General features: G+C 42.4%; 1 protein-coding gene across 7 annotated transcripts in view; it reads left to right on the forward strand.

Moving 5' to 3' along the window:
- NUP210L (nucleoporin 210 like) overlaps positions 1-23,418 on the forward strand; it is a 161,092-nt gene that overhangs the window by 89,967 nt on the left and 47,707 nt on the right. For all 7 annotated transcript variants that reach the window (XR_010158103.1, XR_010158104.1, XM_001144608.6 and 4 more), the window contains exons 18-27: positions 2,542-2,630; positions 3,176-3,280; positions 3,581-3,682; positions 5,525-5,653; positions 6,003-6,130; positions 7,270-7,402; positions 9,304-9,366; positions 9,729-9,908; positions 17,770-17,850; positions 17,939-18,070. Coding sequence is in view for 5 of the 7 variants with exons in the window: in XM_001144608.6 (XP_001144608.4) it covers positions 2,542-2,630; positions 3,176-3,280; positions 3,581-3,682; positions 5,525-5,653; positions 6,003-6,130; positions 7,270-7,402; positions 9,304-9,366; positions 9,729-9,908; positions 17,770-17,850; positions 17,939-18,070 (1,142 nt within the window). In the remaining 2 variants the exon portion in view is untranslated. The remainder of the gene's footprint in view (positions 1-2,541; positions 2,631-3,175; positions 3,281-3,580; positions 3,683-5,524; positions 5,654-6,002; positions 6,131-7,269; positions 7,403-9,303; positions 9,367-9,728; positions 9,909-17,769; positions 17,851-17,938; positions 18,071-23,418) is intronic.

Genomic DNA, 23,418 nt, shown 5'->3' on the forward strand with positions numbered 1-23,418 from the left:
ATATAACTGTTTAGGCCAGGTGCATTGGCTCATGCCTGTAATCCCAGCACTTTGGGAAACTGAGGCAAGAGAATCACTTAAGCCCAAGAGTGCAAGACCAGCTTGGGCAACATAGTGAGACCCCCCCCCACCTCTATTAAAAAATAATAAAATATTATTTAATATATTTATGCATATAAAATATGTAGACATGTTATATAATTTATATATAATATATACATATTATGTATAATATACCATATCATACATATATATAATATATGTACTTTAGTGCTCCCTATTCCATTGAATGGTTCTACATCTACCCAAATGCTCATCCCGGAAATCTAAAAGTTAGCTTTTGTACCCCTTTCTTCTACACTGGAAGATGATTCTTCTTCACAATACAAGTCTGAATATCTCTCTTAAAATCCTTTTTTGGTTGCTATTTACTGAACTCTCATGACATGCCAGGCACTGCACTAACTACTTTATAGACTTTTTCACATAATCTTCTAACCACCATGAGAGATTGGTATTATTATCCCCATTTTGTGAATTTATTGATTTATCAAACATTTATTTAGTTCTTACTATAATTGGCTCAGTTTTAGGACCTAAGATTACAAAGGTAAATAGATGAAGCAGCAAACTCCCTGACATCAAAGCCTGTAGTCCTGACCGCTGACTATACTGTCACCATATTGTCTTCAGAGATTCCCCATTCTTTCAGGGTAAAATTTGTATGTTGTAGCTTAACAGACTGACCCTGTTTACTTCTTTGGTTTCACCTCTTATTACTATCCACACATATCCTATATTTTTCTCACCCTCAACAACTTTAGATCCCTAACTATGACAAAGCTTGTCATTCTTCTTTCCTTTGCATATATTGCATATGTTCTATTTTCTTAAAACATGCTTTTCTTGCATCTTCACTGGGCTGAAATCTTCCTCTAGGGAACCTAGGAGTTTTCTGTCCCTCTATATTCCCAGTCTAAAATAAATATTCCTTCTTTGTGCTCTTATATACTATATGTGCTCTGTACGTACTTCTATAATAGCACTTATCACACTGTATTGCATTGATTGGTTTACTACTCAGTCTCCCCTCACTAAACTATGGGTTTCTTCGAAGGCAAGGATTGTGTTTTCTTCTTAATTTCTGTATTCTAATTACCTAACATAGCACCTGGCATGTAGTAGGCCCTCAATAAATATTTGTTGAATGAATGTGGCATCACAAGAAACTGCCTCACAGATTTAGGCATGATTATATATTGAGGACAAAATTAAAACTGACCTAAGTGAAGTGGCAGATTCATGTTTGTTAAATTAAAAAAAGAAAAAAAGGCCATGTGCAGTAGCTCACACCTGTAATCCCAGCACTTTAGGAGGCTGAGGCAGGAGGATCACTTGAGCTCGGGAGTTCAAGACCAGCCTGGTTAACATAGCAAGACCCCGTCTCTACAAAACATTAGCCAGGCATGTTGACGTGCACCTGTGGTCCCAGCTACTTGGGAGGCTGAGGTGGGAGGACTGCTTGAGCCGGGTAGGTAGAGGTTGCAGTAAATTGTGATTGCACCACTGCACTTCAGCCTGGGTGAAGAGTGAGACCCTGTCACTCACACACACACACACAAAAAAAAAAAAAAAAAAAAAAGGAAAAAGAAAAGAGAGAGAAAGGTGAAGAGTGAGAGTGAAAGAGGAAAGAAAAGAAAGAGAAAGAAAAATGAATGATTAAAGCAGAGTCAGAATATGGAAGCCTTCAAATACAAGTTTAAGGAGATTGGATTGATCTAATTAAGAACAGTTAGCCATTTAAACACTTTGCTAAGTGACTTACATGACATGTAAATGTAGAGGACAATTTAGGAGAATGAAAGATGAAAGATCCCAAAGGACTATCCCTTTCTCACTTCCATTTGTAAATTGGACAAAAAATTACACTTGTCAGCCTATTTTTGGACTCATAGACCATCAAAGCTAGAAAGAATTTTAGATTTCGCCTGGCCCAGTCCCTCATTTAATAAAAGAACTAAGAGATAAAGTGTTTGCTCAGGGTCATATGGGTACATATTGGCATGGTCAGCACAAAAACCCAGTTTTCAGGCCGGGCGTGGTGGCTCGTGTCTGTAATCCCAGCACTTTGGGAGGCCGAGGCGGGCAGATCACGAGGTCAGGAATTCGAGACCAGCCTGGCCAACATAGTGAAACCCCATCTCTACTAAAAATACAAAAATTAGCCAGGCATGGTGGCACGCGCCTGCAGTCCCAGCTACTTGGGAGGCTGAGGCAGGAGAATTGCTTGAACCCGGGAGGTTGTGGTAAGCCGAGATCATATCACTGCACTTCAGCCTGGGCAACACAGCGACACTCCATCTCAAAACAAAAACAAAAACAAAAAACAGTTTTTTCTTATGTATTTCCCCATTGAGAGTTTTTCCTCCCCTGCAATAAAGCACCATTTGGAAAAACTGTGGCAGAATGTGGTTTTCTAGAAACACTTGCGTATTCTACATGTTATTGTTTCTCACAGGGTATTTTTCTGCATGTTTCCAGGTCATCAGATCCTTAAAGTACATCAGATAAAAGGGACTGTACTGATTGGAGTCAATTTTGTGGGCTATTCAGAGAAGAAAAGCCCAAACGTGAGTGGAGATTATAATATAAGAAATATAAATTAAATAATTGGAATGTAAAGCTCTTCTTTAAAAGTTGTACAACTTACATAAAGCTGAGACTATATACCTCTGTAATTCTGTTATTTTGGCCCTTGAGAGAGTCCTGGAAACTTCTTCCATAGAGCTGAAGAATTGGACATTGACTTTATTATTATTATTATTATTATTATTATTATTATTTGAGATGAAGTCTCGCTCTGTCACCCAGGATGGAGTGCAGTGACATGATCTTGGCTCACTGCAACCTCTGCCTCCCGGGTTCAAGCGATTCTCCTGCCTCATCCTCCCAACTAGCTGGGATTACAGACACCCACCACCATGCCTGGCTAATTTTTGTATTTTTAGTGGAGATGGGGTTTCACCATGTTAGCCAAGCTGGTCTCAAACTCCTGGCCTCAGGTGATCTGCCTGCCTTACCCTCCCAAAGTGCTGGGATTACAAGCGTAAGCCACCGTGGGTGGCCAAGAATTAGATGTTTATATTCACTTTTGTGGTTCTTATTATATTTCTAGGAAATTTCCAACTTGCCCAGATCTGTAGATGTGGAACTGCTCCTGGTAGATGATGTAACTGTAGTGCCTGAGAATGCCACCATCTATAACCACCCTGATGTAAAGGTAGAAGCTGTATGAGTCTAGTTAAATGGAATCATATTGGAGGGGAAGTTATTAAAATTAATAGCATAACAATTAAAAAACTTACTTATGTGTTGAAAATAATTGATACATATATGTAAAACACATATATAATAGTTGCACTGTCCTTAAAAATTGTACTTTAATAATTGTATTTTGTCTTTTGTCTATTCACTTTAATCTTTTTATCCCATATTCTTTCTTAGGTAGGTAGAAATTATTTCCTTTGAGCTATTTATAAACTGAAGCAAACAGAATATTGTTTGTCTGATTTTTCCATAGGAAACATTTAGCCTTGTGGAAGGATCTGGTTATTTTTTAGTCAACAGCAGTGAGCAGGGTGTTGTCACCATCACTTACATGGAAGCAGAAAGCTCTGTTGAGGTGAGCTCTAGAGACAGTCCCAGATTGATGGTCTCAGGCCAAAGCTCATTCTGAGGAGATTGGAAAAATTCCATTTTGTGTCTAAAACTTGTTACAGAAGTAACATTTTCCTTTCTTTCTTTAACCTATATAGATTCTTCAACCAAAAGGGAGTGCTTTTTTTGCTTCTGGTTGAACAGAGACAGTATAAGAGATCTCAGTTAGAAGATTTCCGTTAAAATAAGTTTCATTTTTATAAGTTTCAAAGCACACATCTGTGTAGATACTTAAATATTTAAATATACTATTGACTTTATTTATTGAGATAGAGTCTCGCTCTGTTGCCTGGGCTGGAGTGCAGTGGTGCGATCTCGGCTCACTGCAACCTCCACCTCCCAGGTTCAAACAATTCTTCTGCCTCAGCCTCCTGAGTAGCTGGGATTACAGGAGCCCACCACCATGTCTGGCTAATTTTTGTATTTTTAGTAGAGATAGGGTTTTACCATGTTGGCCAGGCTGGTCTTGAACTCTTGACCTCAAGTGATCTGCCCAAAGTGCTAGGATTGCAGGTGTGAGCCACTGCGCCAGGCCACTGTTGACTTTATAACATGAATATATGATGTTTTCAGCCAGGACATGACAACTCAAAACATTAACCTAACTCCATAGTCAGTATGCCAAAGGATTTGTTTTTAGTTGATTTATAGTAATAAAAATAATACCATCTATTAATATATGTATATAGTTCCTTTCTAACAGCTTAAAGTAATTTAACTTACCCTAGTCATAATGTATGTTTTAAAAAGGGAAGACTAAGGTACAAATGATGTGAAAAAAACATGCTATTGTGCAGGAACTGTAGCACAAAGAAAGAAAAAACAGTGTTAGTTGGCCTAATGCTTTCTCCCCCTACTAGTGATTGTGGTATAAATGCACGCGATTTTTCTTCATGACATCCTTTCCCTATTTATAATTGAGAAGCTGAATACGTATGTTGGATTCTGCTTGAATTCAATCAACATAAATTCTGCTCTTTACTATTTGTTTTTGTTTCGTTTTGTTCAGTAGAAATAGGGTCTCACTCTGTTGCTCAGGCTGGAGTGCGTGGCATGATCATAGCTCACTGTAGCCTTGAACTCTTAGATTCAAGTGATCCACCTCAGCCTTCTGAGTAGCTGGGATTATAGGTGTGTGCCACCATGCCCAGCTAATTTTTTTTTTTTGAGACAAGGTCTCACTCTGTTTCCCAGGCTGAAGTGCAGTGACACAATCTCAACTCCCTGCATCCTCAACCTCCCAAGTTCAAGTGATCCTCTCTCAGCCTCCTGAGTAACTGGGACTACAGGCACGGACCACCGTGCCCAGCTAATTTTTGTTTTGTTTTGGGTAAAGACAGGGTTTCACCATGTTGCCCAGGCTTGTCTCAAACTCCAGGGCTCAAGCAATCCTCTTGCCTCAGCCTCTCAAAGTGCTGGGATTACAGGCATGTGCCACCACGCCCAGCCTTGCTAATTTTTTAAAAAAGTTTTTATAGAGACCAGGATTTTGCTTTGTTCCCCAGGCTGTTCTTGAACTCCTGGGCTCAAGTGATCCTCCTGCCTCAGCCTCCCAAAGTGCTGGGATTATAGGCGTGAGCCACTGCGCCCAACCTATATTTGTTAAAGTACAGATTTTGCCATAATCGGAAACATCACATTAAGTGTACATATTATGCTATGCCTGAATAATGTTATGTGATGTCTGAGAGTCCCCAGTTCAAAGAAAGCAAGATGTTTTCTATTCTGCTTTGGGTGAAAATAGTTGCTTTGATTATGCTTGGAGCATGTTTGCTTCTTTATCCAGCTACCATCTTCTTACTTCCAGTTAGTTCCATTACATCCTGGATTTTTTACCTTGGAGGTCTATGATCTTTGTTTGGCTTTCTTGGGTCCAGCAACAGCCCACCTCAGGGTGTCAGACATACAAGAGCTGGAGCTTGATCTGATTGATAAGGTGAGACATGTTTGTTTTATCTCAGAAATTAAGCAAGCCTTATTCTCACTCCCCAGCGTTCCTTAATATAGTCTCTGCTCAGCTACTGTGTGTGTATACCAGGACTTCTGGTAATGTTAATGGAAATACCTGCCCTTAAAGAACAACATTTCAACATTAAACAGATGAAGATAAATAGACTGTTAAAAACCAACTTAAAACAATACACATAGATTAAGCTTATTTGATTGAAGGCTGACCAGGATCATTTAGCATGAAAGAAAAAAAAAAGTACACTGCCCTCTAAGAGTTAGACTGCCATTGGTGAATGAGACACCTTTGCTAAAATCTTTTTCTTTTTAACTACTAGGTTGAAATAGACAAAACTGTGTTAGTGACTGTGAGGGTTCTTGGCTCTTCCAAATGCCCATTCCAAAATAAATACTTCAGAAACATGGAACTCAAACTGCAGTTGGCTTCTGCCATTGTCACCCTGACGTAAGTACCATTTCAATACTTCCTTCCCACTATGCATATCATAAGACTCTCCCTCCTAGTGACCTGGTCAGCTTTCCCTTACCTTAGCTTATTTCAGATTTTCTCCATTCCTTTTCTGTTAGAATACATTTCAGCCCATACGCTCCTCCCATATTCAGCTCTCTACAAAATATCCATTTGAGCCTGGCGTGAGGGTACATGCCTGTAGTCCCAGCTACTCAGGAGGCTAGGGCAGGAGATACACTTGAGCCTAGGAGTTGGAGGCTCTAGCACACTATAATATAATTGTGCCTGTGAATAGCCACTGCACTCCAGCCTGGTCAACATAGCAAGGCCTACATCTCTTAAAATACACACACACACACACACACACACACACACACACACACACACACATTCGAGGTCCTCAGATGCCTTGTTTGGGGGCTAAGGTCACATGTCATTAATATTTCCATTTTCTGAAACCTCTCCTTGGATGATATCTTTTGGGGATGCTTCAGGATAGAGGACCCTTTAAAAATATATTTAGAGGCAGACATACTGGTATTCCCCTCTGAGAAAGGAGAAATTCAGGAATTTCAGGCAATTTAGTATTTGCAATTTTACCAGTCTATTTTTATATTGCCCTTATTCCTCTGGAGCCTTAGAACAAATTTTTGCCTCTCAGGAGCCTTCCACCATTCCCTTGAAATTTGTCTTCACTCTGGAAATTTATTTTCTTGCAATTCCCCCTAACCAGAGTTAAAATGAGCAGAAAATGTTAAGCACCTTGGAAAGATGCACCACTGGCCACTTTCAGAAGCTAATCTTGGCCAAGCGTGGTGACTCATGCTGCAATCCCAGCATGATGGGAGGCTGTGGCAGGAGGATTGCTTGAATCCAAAATTCAAGACCAGCCTGGGCAACACAGTGAGACCCCGGCTCTACAAAAAATAAGAGAATTAGCCAGGAGTGGTGGTATGTGCCTGTAGTCTCAGTTACTCAGGAAGCTGAGGTGGGAGGATACATTGAGTCTGGGAGGTTGAGGCTGCAATGAGCTGAGATCATGCCACTGCACTCCAGCCTGGGCGACAGAGTAAGACCCTGTCTTGAAACAAAACAAAAATCTTTCTCACCTGAAAATACATGGGTTTTTGCAGACCAATGGAGCAACAGGACGAATACTCTGAAAATTATATTCTTCGAGCTACCACTATTGGGCAAACCACACTTGTGGCTATTGCCAAGGACAAGATGGGAAGAAAATACACATCAACTCCTCGGCACATTGAAGTAAGGAAATTATCTCATCCAAAATTTGTACTTTTTCTTGCTTAACATCATTTGTCTTTTTCTGTTAGTTTATACAAGTTAAAAATCATTTGACTGGCTGGGCACAGTGGCTCACACCACCATGTGAGCACTTTGGGAGGCTGAGGTGGGAACATCACTTAAACCCAGGAGTATGAAACCACCCTGGGCAACATAGTGAGACTCTGTCTCTACAAAAATAAAAATAAAATAAAATAAATTAGCCAGACATGGTGTGCCTGTAGTTCCAGCTACTCAAGAGGCTAAAGTAGGAGGATCACTTGAGCCCTGGAGGTTGAGGCTGCAGTGAGCTGTGATTGTGCCATTGCACTCCAGCCTGAGTGACAGAGAGAGACCCTGTCTCAAGAAAAAAAATCATTTGACTGAAAAAAAGGATAGTGTCTAACTCTTGCACAACATGCAGTATTTTTGGGTTTTGTCTCTCTGTATAAAACAGTTCTTATAGAAAATTTGGAAAAACATGTGTAGTGGTGCATGCCTGTGGTCCCAGCTACTTGGGAGACTGAAACAGGAGTGTCACTTGAGCCCAGGAGGAGTTCCAGGCTGAAATAAGCCATGATCGTGCCACTGCACTTCAGTCTGGGTGACAGAATGATACCCTGTCTCTTAAAAAAAGAAAAGAAAAGAAAATTTGGAAAGCACAAATTTTAAAGGTGTTAAATGAAAATCACCTGTAATTTCACTACTTAGAGGCAACCATTGTTTTTTTGTTCGTTTGAGACAGAGTCTCGCTTTGTTGCCCAGGCTGGAGTGCAATGGCGCGATCTTGGCTCAGTGCAACCTCTGCCTTCTGGGTTCAAGCGATTCTCCTGCCTCAGCCTCCTGAGTAGCTGGGATTACAGGTGTGAGACACTGCACCAGCCCAGCTGTTCTACTTTTATATGTGTTCAAAAAAAAGAAAGTTAACTGTAAACATAATTTTAATGATCACTTTTACTCTAGTGAGTAGATATATAACTTATTTAAGTATTCCTACTTAAATACTTTTAAATTTTTTGCTATTACACATAAAATTACATATCTTTGTGTGTAACTTTTTGGTAGATAATTAAGAGTTTTCCTTAGAATAAGATCATGATGGGCTGGGTTTGGTGGCTCATGCCTGTAATCCCAGCACTTTGAGAGGTTGATGCAGGAGCATGACTTGAGCCTAGGAGTTTGAGACCACCCTGGGTAACATAGGGAGACCCCATGTCTGCAAAAAATTAAGAAATTAGTCAGGCATGGACAGGCGTGGTAGCTTACGCCTGTAATCCCAGCACTTTGGGAGGCTGAGGCAGGTGGATCACCTGAGGTTAGGAGTTTGAGACCAGCCTGGCCAACATGGTGAAACCCTGTCTCTACTAAGATACAAAATATTAGCTGGGCATGGTGGCAGGTGCCTGAAATCCCAGCTACTTGGGAGGCTGAGGCAGGAGAATCACTTGAACCTGGGAGGCGGAGGTTGCAGTGAGCTGAGGTCTCGCCACTGCACTCCAGCCTGGGTGACAGAGCGAAACTCCTTCTCAAAAAAAAAAAGAGAGCGAGAGAGAGACAAAGAAAGAAAGAAAGAGAGAGGGAGAGAGAAAGAAAGAAAGAAAGAAAGAGAAAGAAAGAGAAGGAAAGGAAGGAAAGGAAAGAAAGAAATTAGTCAGGCATGGTGGTGCACACTTCTGGTCCCAACCACTCAGGAGGCCAAAGCCGGAGGATTGCTTGAGCCCAGGAGTTCAAGGCTGCAGTGAGCTGTGATCATGCCACTGCACTTCAGCATGGGCAACAGAGCAAGACTCTGTCTAAAAAAAAAAAAAAATTTAAATGACCATGATATGTTATAAAATTGACTCTAGTTAGTTACTGTTGTCCTTTTGGTTTTCTCCTTCAAGGTGTTTCCTCCATTCAGACTTCTTCCAGAGAAAATGACACTGATTCCAATGAATATGATGCAGGTGAACTTACAGGCAGAAAAAATAAGATTTACCTTTTCTCCTTACCTCTCTCTCTCTCACACACACACACACCTCTCTTCCTATTGATCTCTTATTTACTCTCACCCAAGTACTAGTGGATCTGATAAAGAACAAGATTAGTATTTTCCCTGACCTATGATGTACATCATATAAAAACTCTCTTGGAATCCCATGGATCATTTGCACTACTTCCATTTCTTCTGCGTTTGAGTTGATATGGGATATGTTGTTCAAGAAATGGGGGAAGATGAAGAAGTCAAGTTGCTTGGACAAAATTTTGGGAAAAGAGACATGATTTCTCCCTTATGTTCTAGGCATTCAATGGTATATTTAAATTCCAGGTAATGTCTGAAGGTGGCCCCCAGCTCCAATCCATCATTCACTTCTCCATCAGTAATCAGACCGTGGCTGTTGTTAATAGGAGGGGGCAAGTTACAGGGAAGATTGTTGGCACAGCTGTGGTTCATGGCACCATCCAGACAGTAAATGAAGATACTGGCAAAGTCATTGTGTTTTCTCAGGTATTGGTTATTTGCTCTGCTCTGCTTCTATTCTTCTATTGAGGAACCATACTGTGGGAGATAGGGAGGCAGTGGTAATGAGGAGGGTGTCAGCAGCCCAGGAAAAGCCTTAGAGTGCCCCCACCTGGCATTCTGTCAACCAGGCATGGAAAATGTCATCTTTAGTGAAAACCCCACAGAGTACTTGGCACTGTTATAAGATATGGTCCCCATCCTTAAAGAATGCTTTGAAGAAGAGAAAAACAAATATGTCTATCTAATAAGTTTTTTCCAAATGTTTGTAATACATAACAATATATGTATTTATGGGGTACATTGCCAAGACCAGCTTGGTTGTGGAGACCCTAACCCAGCAGCACTAGAGGAATTAAAGACCCACACACAGAAATATAGAGTGTGGAGTGGGAAATCAGGGGGCTCACAGCCTTCAGAGCTGAGAGCCATGAACAGAGATTAACCCACATATTTAGAGACAGCAAGCCAGTGATAAGCATTGTTTCTATAGATTATAGATTAACTAAAAGCATTCCTTACGGGAAACAAAGCGATGGGCTTTGGCTAGTTATCTGCAGCAGGAACATGTCCTTAAGGCACAGATTGCTCATGCTATTGTTTGTGGCTTAGGAATGCCTTAAGTGGTTTTCCGCCCTGGGTGGGCCAGGTATTCCTTGCCCTCATTCTGGTAAACCGACAACCTTCAGCGTGGGCGTCATGGCCATCACGAACATGTCACAGTGCTGCAGAGATTTTGTTTATGGCCATTTTGGGGGCCAGTTTATGGCCAGATTTGGGGGCCTGTTCCCAACATGTTCCCCCTTTTTATTTTTGCAAGACAATAAAAGCAAAGGCGGCTTTATCATGGTGAGCTACTTCTCGCAGAAGTCAGGATCTGCATCTGCAGACTATACAAAGACAAACAACACAGATTAAAAGCACAATCATCATCGAAATCACAGAGCCTCCAAGTGTTTTTATCCATGTTAACAGGTTACCAGCTGCTAATCTGTCTGCAGCTCCTTCAAGCACTCCAGTTCCTGGCATTAAGGTCAGGTGTGTCTGGGATGCTTTAAATATTTGTTCTTTTAATTTTGCAATATCCAAAGACAAGTTTGCGGAGTGTCCTTCTAGATGCTTTTTTATTCTTTCCCAAATTTGGATCTTACTAAGAGCCATTAATAGTTTCCACAAATCCTTATGTTTAGCCCCTAGAGCGGGCCATATCATTTGAGGTTGAAGTGCCACTATACTGCCATGTTTCCAGATAGTAGGAACTCTTGCCATACTTCTTATCATTTCTACCATCTGACCATTTTGTTCAGACCAGCTGAACATAGTGTGGCTATGGCACACAGACTGGGAGGTGCAATTCATGCTAAACATCCCCTTTGGGGACCAATCAATAATGATTGTGCAGCATCTCTGCCTGTTCTGCAGTGCAATCTTCCCAAACAAGTACATTCATTATTTCTGGCCAGATTCAATTCCGTTTACGAATAGGTTTTTGAGGGCGGTATGCCTCAATTAGAGGAGCAGATTTATTATGGTAAATACTGAGATCAGAAAGCATGCGTAACTGCGTCATAGAGTGATTACATCCAGGTATTATTGCCAGCCAAGATTGATAAATATGCCCAATAAGTATAATTGTTCTCTGTGTCAGCCCTTGTTGAAGGAATACTCACAGCAACGGTGATCACCACTATCATAGCTATTGTTAAATTACTCATTGTGACTGGTTGTCCCACTTTCCTCAGGTTTTCTTCCTCCATCTTTGACAGCTTCTTGATCTGTCCCCGGGTAGGTGGCTGTGTTCGACGGGTGTTGCTCATGACAGTTGGGGTCCTCCTCAGCATCAGTCTTGACATGGCTGCAACCAGGGGATCCTCGGGTTTCTCCCAGAATCTCTTCTTCAGCATCTGGCTCATGATAAGGTTTCAGGTGTCGTGATGGTATCCAAATCGGCTGTTGATTTGGTCCAGGAGAAACACAAGCATAACCTCTACCCCAAGTTATTATTTTACCTATTTCCCAACTTTTTGCTAACGGATCTCGCTACCAAACCAATTGTTCTGCTTCTGTCTTTGCAGCTGGTTTCTGTAGATGCTGTTCAGCTGCTGATAGCATCTGGCCTTTAGGCAGGCTCAAAAAATTTAAAGTCAATAATGCTAGATTCAGTTGCATATGGGGGTCCCGTAGTCCCTGTTTCTCCCCTTTTGCTTTTGCAACTGCTATTTTAGGGAGAGGTTCATTCTTTCCACTATGGCTTGTCCTTGAGAATTATATGGGATACCAGTAATGTGTTTAATATTCCATATAGAGAAAAATGTAGCTAGAGCTTGGCTACTATAGCCTGGGGCATTATCTGTTTTAATAGAAGCTGGAATGCCCATCACCAGGAAACACTGCAAAAGGTGATGTTTAACAGAGGCAGAAGACTCTCTTGATTGGCCTGTAGCCCAGAAAAAGTGAGAAAAGGTGTCCACACATACATGTACATAAGCTAGTCTCCCAAATGAGGGAACATGTGTGACATCCATTTTCCAAAGAGAATTAGTTTTCAATCCTTGAGGATTAACTCCTGCTGTAAAAGATGAGAAATGTACCATCTGGCAAGTTGGGCATCGCTGGATAATAGTTTTAGCTTCTTTCCAGGTAATGCTGTATCTGCGCTTTGTGACCAGAGACATTAACATGGGTTAAATTGTGAAAGTATCGGCCAGGCACAGTGGCTCACACCTGTAATCCTGGCACTTTGGGAGGCTGAGGCAGTTGGATAACGAGGTCAGGAGATCGAGACCATCGTGGCTAACACAGTGAAACCCCCATCTCTACTAAAAATAAAAATAAAAAAATTAGCTGGGTGTGGTAGTGGGTGCCTGTAGTCCCAGCTACTTGGGAGGCTGAGGCAGGAGAATGGTGTGAACCCAGGAGGCAGAGCTTACAGTGAGCCAAGATCACGCCACTGCACTCCAGCCTGGGCAACAGAGCAAGACTCCATCTCAAAAAAAAAATTGTGAAAATGTCTAGCATTATATATTGTAGTAGCAACTAGGCAATCAGCCATTTGATTCCCTTCAGTTAAAGGTCCTGGAAGAGTTACATGAGCCCTAATGTGAGTGATGTAAAAAGGGTGCATTCTACTCCTAACTGCTATTTGCAATTGGGTAAATAAAGTCATCAGTTGCTCATCAGTGTGGAATTGTAGCTGAGCATTTTCAACTAACTGTGTAGAATGTACCCCATATGAAGAATTGGAACTCACATTAATAGGCATATCAAAAGCAGTCAATACCTCAATTACAGCTACAAGCTCTGCTTTTTGAGCTGAAGTATAGGGCATCTGAAAAACTTTACCTTTTGAGCCAGAATAAGAAGTTTTACCATTATTAGACCCAACTGTGAAGACATTTTCAGCATCTTCAATTGGTTTAAATTTAGTTATTTTAGGGAGAATCCAATTAGTTAATTTCAAAAATTGAAATAATTTTGTTTCAGGAAAATGATTATTGAGAATACCCACAAAATCAGCTAAATGGATTTGCCAAGAAAGACTATTTATAAAAGCTTGCTGTATTTATGCCTTCGTGAGAGGGACAATAATTTTTCTGGGATCATATCCATGTAATTTGACAATCTGAGTTCTCCCATTTCCTATCATAGGTAGCAATTTGATCCAAATAAGGAGTTAGAGTCTGTGAATTAGTATGTGGAAGAAAAAAACATTCTACTAAGTCCTGCTCTTGGACAATAACACCAGTAGGTGAATGCTGAGTTGAAAACATTAGCAAATCTGGAGTCTTCTCTGGATCTATTCTATCTTTTGAGCTTTATGGACTTGCTTTTCAATCAGCTGTAACTCTGCCTCAGCCTCCTTTGTTAATTGTCGAGGGCTAGTGAGACTAGGATCTCCTCTAAGGATAGAAAATAGATTACTCATGGCAAGGTAGGAATGCCTAGAGCAGGTCATATCCAATTAATGTCCCCTAGTAATTTTTGAAAGTCATTTAATGTTTTCAATTGATCCCTACATATGGTTACTTTCTGTGGCACTATTGTAGTGTCACTTACTAAGGTCCCTAAGTAGGAGTAAGGAGTAGTAGTCTGAATTTTGTCAGGAGCTATAATTAAACCAGTGCAAGAAATCAAATTTTGTAAATGATCATAATATTGGGGTAATATTTCTCGAGTGGGGGCAGCACAAAGTATATCGTCCATATAATGAATAATGTAATACTGTGAAAATTTTTTATGAGTAGGTTCAATTGCTTGCCCTACATACTTCTGGCAAATTGCTGGACTGTTTAACATGCCTTCTGGCAACACTTTCCGATGAAAACGCTTAGCAGGCTGCAGGTTGTTTACTGCAGGAATTGTAAATGCAAACCATTCACAGTCTTGCTAAGCTAAGGGGATAGTAAAGAAACAGTCTTTTAAATCTATGACATTAAAGGCCAGTTTTTTGGAATCATAGCAGGAGAAGGCAGTCCTGGCTGTAATGCCCCCATAGGTTGTATAACTGAATTAATGACTCTAAGATCTGTCAGCATTCTCCATTTACCTGATTTTTTCTTAATAACAAAGACTGGAGAATTCCAAGGGGAAAATGCTGGAGCTATGTGTCCTTTTTCTAATTGTTCAGTAACTAAGTCCTCTAAAGCCTCCAGTTTCTCTTTACTTAATGGCCATTGTTCTATCCAAATTGGCTTGTCTGTTAACCATTTTAAAGCTATAGATTCTGGAGGCTTAACAATGGCTGCCATCAAAAATGATATCCTAAACCCTTGGCAGGAACTTTTCTTTCTGTTTGAAGCGGTTCCTTCAAACCCTGCAAATATTTTTCTAGTCCCATACTAGGGACATACCCTATTTCATGCATCATATGTTGACTTTGAGGGCTATATAATTGCTCTGGAATTAGAACTTGTGCTCCCCATTGTTGTAATAAATCTCTTCTCCACAAATTTAAAGGTACAGAAGTTATAATTGGTTGAATAGTCCCAGGTTGTCCATTGGGCCCTTCACAATGCAAAATATAACTACTTTGATATACTTCAGGGGCTTTACCAACTCCAACTATGTTAAATTGAGCGGGTTGAATTGGCCACACAGATGGCCAGTGCTGTAGAGAAATGATTGAAATGTCCACTCCTGTATCTACCAAACCTTTAAATTTCTTTCCCTGAATAGTTATTTCACAGGGAGGATGTTTATCAGTAGTTTGATTCACCCAGTAAGCTGCTTTGCTTTGTTTATTTGTGCTCCCAAATCCTCTTGTTTTTCACTTTTCCCCATTTCCACATACAGCACAATCAAGAGCCGTGCTATACACTCTCCTGGCTCTGCTTTCCAGGGAACAGAAGTAGATATAACAATTTGAATTTCCCCACTGTAATACGAATCAAGGACTCCTGTATGTACTTGCACTCCTTTTAAATTTAAACTAGATCTACCTAGAAGTAATCCTATCATCCCCGCTGGCAAGGGTCCACAGACTCCCGTAGGTACTTTTTGCTGGGGCTCCCCAGGCAGAAGACTCACAGCTTTTGTGCAGCATAAATCTACTGCGGCATTACCAGCTGTGGTGGGGGACAGACATTGTACAGGGGTGAGGGAGTGGCCTGAGCCAGAAATGCCCTGGTTTGGAACAGGGCCCGGGATAGGCCCCTCATGGCATTTCCCAAAATCGGTTTCCCATCTTTATCAAACTTAGAGTGACACTGATTAGTCCAGTGTTTTCCTTTTTTACACTTCGGGCATACACGTGGCTCATACTGATTAATGGCCTGTTTAAACTCTTTAAGTATTTTAAAAGGAAAAAGCTCAAACATAGCTATAATATTTCCTTGTTGATCTGGGGGGTGTATCCTAACAGGGAACTGCCAAGCCTCTATATCACCCTCTCTTCTAGCTTGCTGGATTCCTGCCTGAATAGAACTGAGAGCGGTTGCTTGAGGCGCTACTTGAACAGTCACTGGGGCATCTACTTTTTGCCCAGTGTCCTCCGGAAAAGAAAGATCTGGAGGGTCAGGCCACTCTTTTTCTTCAAAATAAGGAGGGGGTGCAGAAGGGTAGGGATGAACCTCTTCCTCTTTGCCACTTTAGCTTTAGCTGGCAAACAAACCTGCTCTTTCACCTCTTCTGTTATTTCGATATACTTTCCTTCCTCCACATCATCAGTGTGAAAATGTTCCAAGGTGGAACAAACTAGAGCCCACACTTGTTCCATTGTTACCCTGATGCTTCCAAGCTCCCCTTCTTACTCACCACAGGGATTGCTTAAGAGTACTCAGGTGTCCTCCAGCTTAGTTCCACGTTCTCCAACCGTCGCTCCAATGACCCTTTGACCTAGGTTGGAGCCCCACGTATGGGCACCACTTACCGAGATCAGCTCAGTCGTGGAGACCCTAACCCAGTGGCACTAGAGGAATTAAAGACACACACACAGAAATATAGAGTGTGGAGTGGGAAATCAGGGGGCTGACAGCCTTCAGAGCTGAGAGCCACGAACAGAGATTTACCCACATATTTATTGACAGCAAGCCAGTGATAAGCATTGGTTCTATGGATTATAGATTAACTAAAAGCATTCCTTACATGAAACAAAGGGATGGGCTTTGGCTAGTTATCTGCAGCAGGAACATGTCCTTAAGGCACAGATTGCTCATGCTATTGTTTGTGGCTTAGGAACGCCTTAAGCAGTTTTCCACCCTGAGTGGGCCAGGTGTTCCTTGTCCTCATTCTGGTAAACCCACAACCTTCAGTGTGGGCATCATGGCCATCACAAATGTGTCACAGTGCTGCAGAGATTTTGTTTATGGCCATTTTTGGGGCCAGTTTATGGCCAGATTTGGGGGCCTATTCCCAACAGTATATGAGTTATTTTGATATAGGCATACAATGCATATTAACTACATCAGGGTAAATGGGGGGTATCCACCACCTCAAGCATTTATCCTTTCTATGTTACAGACAATCCAATTATACTCTTTTAGTTATTTTTAAATAAACAATAAGTTATTGTTGACTGTAGTCACCCTGCTGTGCTATCAAATACTAGCCCTTTTTCATTCTAACTATATTTTTGTGCCCATTAATCATCCCCATAGCCCCCCTACCCACCCACTGCCCTTCCCAGCCTCTGGTAACCATTGTTCTACTTTTTTGTTTGTTTTGAGTCGGAGTTTCGCTCTTGTTGCCCAGGCTGGAGTGCGATGGCATGATCTCGGCTCACTGCAACCTCCGCCTCCCGGATTCAAACGACTCTCCTGCCTCAGCCTCCCAAGTAGCTAAGACTACAGGCACGTGCCACCACACCCAGCTAATTTTGTATTTTCAGTAGAAATGGGTTTCACCATGTTGGTCAGGCTGGTCTTGAACTCCTAACCTCAAGTGATCCACCTGGCCTCCCAAAGTGCTGGGATTACAGGCGTGAGCCACCATGCACAGCCCATCATTCTATTCTTTATCTCCATGAGTTCAACTGTTTTAATTTTTAGCTCCCATAAATATATAAGTGAGAACATGTGAAGTTTGTCTTTGTCTTTCTATGCCTGGCTTATTTCACTTGACATAATGATCTCTAGTTCCATCCATGTTGTTGCAAATGACAGGATCTCATTCTTTTTATGGCTGAATAGTACTCTGTTGTACATATGTACCACATTTTCTTTATCCATTTGTTTGTTGATGGACACTTAGGTTGGCTCCAAATATTGGCTATTGTGAATAGTGCTGCAATAAGCATGGGCAAGGTTTTTTACTGAATGTTAAAAACAATAGCAAACTAGTTATCAAAAGCATCTCTGTCCACCCCACAGAAACTCCCTCTTAGCCTAAGCTTGCTCTCCACCCTGTTGAGCAGGATGAAGTACAGATTGAAGTTGTTCAGCTAAGGGCTGTTAGGATCCTTGCAGCTGCAACTCGGCTCATCACAGCTACCAAGGTCAGTATGATGGCTCTGTTCAGGGCTCATTATTCTGATAATTGCAACTGGGCAGAATATATAGCACAATGCTGCTATTTATTTTCAGATGCCAGTTTATGTCATGGGAGTAACCAGTACCCAGACCCCTTTCTCCTTCAGCAATGCTAATCCTGGGCTCACATTCCACTGGTCTATGAGCAAAAGGGATGTATTGGATCTAGTGCCCAGGCATTCAGAGGTAAGAATTTGCCTATTTATTGTGTTATCTTAGGGATCTTGATATTAAATTTATTTTAATTTATCATAAGTTTCTTTTTGTTTTGAGATGAGGTCTCACTCTGTCCCCCAGGCTGGAGTGCAGTGGTGCAATCTCAGCTCACTGCAACCTCCACCTCCTAGGCTAAAGTGATCCTCCCACCTCAGCCTCCCGAGTAGCTGGGACCACAGGCACATGCCATCATGCCTGGCTAATTTTTTGTATTTTTTTGTTGAGATGGGGTTTTGCCTTGTTGCCCAGGCTGTTCTTGAGCTCCTGAGCTTAGGTGATCCACCCACTGTGACCTCCCAAAGTGCTGGGATTACAGGCGTGAGCCACCATGCTCACCCTATCATAAGTTTTAGACTGATTACTCACTCCCTAAACTACACAATATTATTACTTATTTACTTTTCCTACTGTTCTCTGAACTCTGAACTCTGGAAACCTGCAAAGCAATAAAGAATCCAAATTTGAGTATGCAGATAATACTGTATGATTATTTTTATTTTTTGCTGGAAAGAGCTCTCAAAAGTGATCTTTCTTTTAATATTGTATTTATTAATGTTGTTGTAATGTTGTATTTGTGAGCAGATGACTATGTTAGATGAGTAACACTATGAATATAAAGTATATGCATAGAGTTTAAATATACAATTTTTATTTTTTATCATGTTCAGACACACATTTGATTATATTCATAATCATGGTTGTGCTACATGCTGGGTGATTACATTAATAGTAAGAAAAGCAAATGTAGAGGGCTGTAGGTGGCATTGCTTTGTTTAGCACGCTCCCAGCCCACCCTACTTGGAATTGGGGAAGAACTGGATTCCCATGTCAGGCACCATGGGTACCACGGAGCTGTAGTCGCCTATCAACTGGGCAGCTGATTCTGGACTGGGTGTCTTATATCAACGACAAATTTAAGAACAGTGATTAATTAAACTGCCCCTCCGTGGTTCCCTTTGGTATCTGGTGGTATTGGCTCCTCCCAATTCACTACCTGCTGTGTCTGGAACCACAGAAGACCTCAGGATAGACATCTAGGATATCCACAGTTCAACTTGAGAGTATATTTCTCTGAAAAAAAGCTTTGATGTTTTGATGCATGTAGTATTAAACCTCACACTGAAACCTGAAAAAGACAAAAAAAAAGCAAGTTTGGCAGAAACTATGTAAAGTTTGCTGCCGACAAATTTTACCTAAATGAAACTCACCCAAGGTGGTCTGAGTACAGTGGCAACCAGCTAGGTCTGGGTTTTACCTTAGGAAAAAGGACATGGGGCCGTGATACCCAGTAGGTCACAATTCAGTGCTCATGAGAACAAAGAATTAGAGTTATATCTTGGGAGATAATAGAGGGGTTACAGGAGCTAGAATTAGGAGGATATTTCGGTAGCCAGCTAAAAAGAAAAGAGAACTTTGGAAAAAGTAAAAAAAAATTTGTAATCTTTCTAAAAATATCCTTAATCTATAATTTAAGGAAACTCTAGTGGTTAGATCTTCTGTCTGTGACTTCCTAGAGTCTAGTTATACTGGAATTGTGGAAGAATGGAACTGTACTTAGTTTGATGCAATTTAATGTAAGGATTTGGCTTTTTTCTTTTTCTTTTTTTTTTTTTTTTTTTTGAGACAGAGTTTCCCTCTTTTTGCCCCGGCTGGAGTGCAATGGTACGATCTCGGCTCACTGCAACCTCCGCCTCCTGGGTTCAAGCGATTCTTGTGCCTCAGCCTACTGAGTAGCTGGGATTACAGGCGCCTGCCACCAGGCCCGGCTAATTTTTTGTATTTTTAGTAGAGACGGGGTTTCACCATGTTGGCAAGGCTGGTCTCAAACTCCTGACCTCAAGTGATCCACCCACCTCGGCCTCCCAAAGTGCTGAGATTACAGGCACGAGCCACCATGCCCAGCGGGCTTTTTTCTTGAATAACAGACAGGAGTGTGTGAAAGGAGGGAATGGCTAGGCCTTGGCCTCTATTCTACTTCTCCCTTTCTTTAATTTTTTTTATGTAAAGCATCACTCTTTTCTCTAGCAGAAGAAATAATTGAGAGCCACACAGATTTTTTCTTTTCCTGCCTCAGATCTAGCATAGGCAAATTGGGTAATGAAATGGGCAATAGAAAGGCCTTCATGAGGCCTGTAATCCCAGCACTTTGGGAGGCCAAGGCAGACTTGGGATCAGGAGTTTGAGACCAGCCTGGCCAACATGGTGTAACCCCGTCTCTACTAAAAATACAAAATTTAGCTGGGTGTGGTGGCACAAACCTGTAATCCCAGCTACTTGAGAGGCGGAAGCAGAAGAATGGCTTGAACTCAGGAGGTGCAGGTTGCAGTGAGCCGAGATCACGCCACTGCACTCCAGCCTGGGCGACAAAGTGAGATTCTATCTCAAAAAAAAAAAAAAAAGCCGGGTGCAGTGGTTCACGCCTGTAATTACACAGTGGCTCACTTTGGGAGGCCAAGGCAGGTGGATCACCTGAGGTCGGGAGTTTGGGAGTTCGAGACCAGCCTGACCAACATGAAGAAACCCCATCTCTACTAAAAATACAAAATTAGCCGGGTGTGGTGGCGCATGCCTGTAATCCCAGCTACGCGGGTGGCTGAGGCAGGAGAATCGCTTGAACCCGGGAGGTGGAGGTTGTGGTGAACTGAGATTACGCCATTGCACTCCAGCCTGGGCAACAAGAGTGAAACTCCATCTCAAAAAAAAAAAAAAAGGCGGAGTGCAGTGGCTCACGCCTCTAATCCCAGCACTTTGGGAGGCCGAGGCGTGTGGATCACTTGAGCCCAGGAGTTCAAGACCAGCCTGAGCAACATGGCAAAACCCCGTCTCTACCAAAAATACAAAAATTAGCTGGGCATAGTGGCGCACACCTGTAATCCCAGCTACTCAGGAGGCTGAGGCAGGAGGATTCCTTGAACCCGGGAGGCAGAAGTTGCAGTGAACTGAGATTGCACCACTTGACTCCTGCCTGGGGAACAGAGCAAGACCCTGTCTCAAAAAAAAAAAAAAAAAGGTCTTAATGGGCTGGGTGTGGTGGCTCACAGCTGTAATTCCAGCAATTTGGGAGGCCAAGGTGGGTGCATCACTTGAGCCCAGGAGTTCAAGACCAGCCTGAGCAACATGGCGAAACCCCGTCTCTACCAAAAATACAAAAATTAGCTGGGCATAGTGGCATGCACCTGTAATCCCAGCTACTCAGGAGGCTGAGGCAAGAGGATTCCTTGAACCCAAGAGGCAGTGAGCCGAGATTGCACCACTGGACTCCAGCCTGGGCAACAGAGCGAGACCTTGTCTCAAGAAAAAAAAGGCCAGGCGCGGTGGCTCACGCCTGTAATCCCAGCACTTTGGGAGGCCGAGGCAGGTGGATCAGGAGGTCAGGAGATCAAGACCATCCTGGCTAACATGGTGAAACCCCGTCTCTACTAAAAAATACAAAAACATTAGCCGGGCATGGTGGCGGGCACCTGTAATCCCAGCTACTGAGGAGGCTGAGGCAGGATAATGGCATGAACCCAGGAGGCGGAGCTTGCAGGGAGGAGAGATTGCGCCACTGCACTCCAGCCTGGGCGACAGAGCAAGACTCCATCTCAACAACAACAACAACAACAAAAAGGCCTTCATGGGCTGGGTGCGGCGGCTCACAGCTATAATCCCAGCACTTTGGGAGGCCGACGTGAGTGGATCGCATGAGCTCAGGAGTTCAAGACCAGCCTGGGCAACAGAGTGAAACCCTGTCTCTACAAAAAACACACATGAGATTAGCCAGGCATAGTGGCATGCACCTGTAGTCCCAGCTACTAGGGAGGTTGAGGTGGGAGAATCACCTGAGCCCGGGAGGTGAAGGCTGCAGTGAGCTGTGATCGCACCACTCCACTCCAGCCTGGGTAACAGAGTGAGACCCTGTCTCAGAAAAAAAAAAAGAGACAGAGAGAGAGGGAAAGGCCTTCTTGCTCCAATGGGTAGATTTCCTACACTGTGGAAATGCCAACATTGAGAGGTTCACTTGGATTAAACAATTATAAACCACTCATTTTTTAGCATGAGACTCTTCCAGATAACTGACTGAAATCTGCACAAAGGAAATGGGATTTTTTTGTGTGTGTAGGGAACTGGGGAAAGGTGATTTTGGAACATGGGACTTTGTCGTAATTCTAGAGCACTAGAAGGAAAGTTTTGAGGGTTGTGAACAGCAAGAAGGCAGGGAACACAGGACCTGAAATGCCTACTTCAATATTTGCCTTAGTGGTGGTCCTGCCTTCCCTATTATCAGAAGTCTATCAAGTTCTAATCCTCGCTATCCAGTCTAGCCTGTAATGATAAGAGAGGCAAGTGGGAAGATGGTCAGCCAGTTTTTTTTTTCTTTTCTTTTCTTTTTTTTTTTTTTAGTTTTCATTTAGTATATTTCTGTGTGGGCTGGGCGCAGTGGTTCACACCTGGAGGCCGAGGCAGGTGGATCACTTGAGGTCAGGAATTCTAGACCAGCCTGGCCAACATGGTGAAACGCCGTCCCTACTACAAATAAAAAAATTAACCAGGTGCGGTGGCACATGCTTGTAATTCCAGCTACTCAGATGGCTGAGGCATGAGAATCACTTGAACTTGGTAGACAGAGGTTGTAGTGGGCTGAGATTGCACCACTGTACTCCAGCCTGAGTGACAGAGACTCTGTCACATAAAATAAGTAAATAAATACATACCTAAATACATAAACAAACAAACAAAATTGGTTCAGACAGTAGAAACTGGGATAGGAGAGAAGTAGGGCAAAGGCCAGGCTCGGTGGCTCACGCCTGTTACCCCAGCATTTTGGGAGGCTGAGGTGAGAGGATCACTTGAGCCCACGAGTTTGAGACCAGCCTGGATAACATAATGAGACCCCATCTGTTAAAAAAGTTTTAAAATTAGGTAGGTGTGGTGGCACACACCTGTAGTCTCAGCTACTTGGGACACTGAGGCAGGAAGATCACTTGAGCCCAGGAGGTTGAGTTTGCAGTAAGCTGCGTTTGCACCACGGCACTCCAGCCTGGAAGACAAAGTGAGACCCTGTCTCTCAAAAAAAGGCACAAAAAGGAAACTGCTTCCACCATTTCCATTCTTCTTTCATAAAAAAATTTGACTTTGAGGTAACATAAGAAAGAATCTGGCTGGGCGCGGTGGCTCACGCCTGTAATCCCAGCACTTTGGGAGGCCGAGGCGGGCGGATCACGAGGTCAGGAGATCAAGACCATCTTGGCTAACATGGTGAAACCCCACCTCTAGTAAAAACAATAAAAAAAAATTTAGCCGGGCGTGGTGGCGGGCGCCTGTAGTCCCAGCTACTC

Source organism: Pan troglodytes, chromosome 1, assembly GCF_028858775.2.
Source record: "Pan troglodytes isolate AG18354 chromosome 1, NHGRI_mPanTro3-v2.0_pri, whole genome shotgun sequence".
Classification (NCBI taxonomy): Eukaryota; Metazoa; Chordata; class Mammalia; order Primates; family Hominidae; genus Pan; species Pan troglodytes.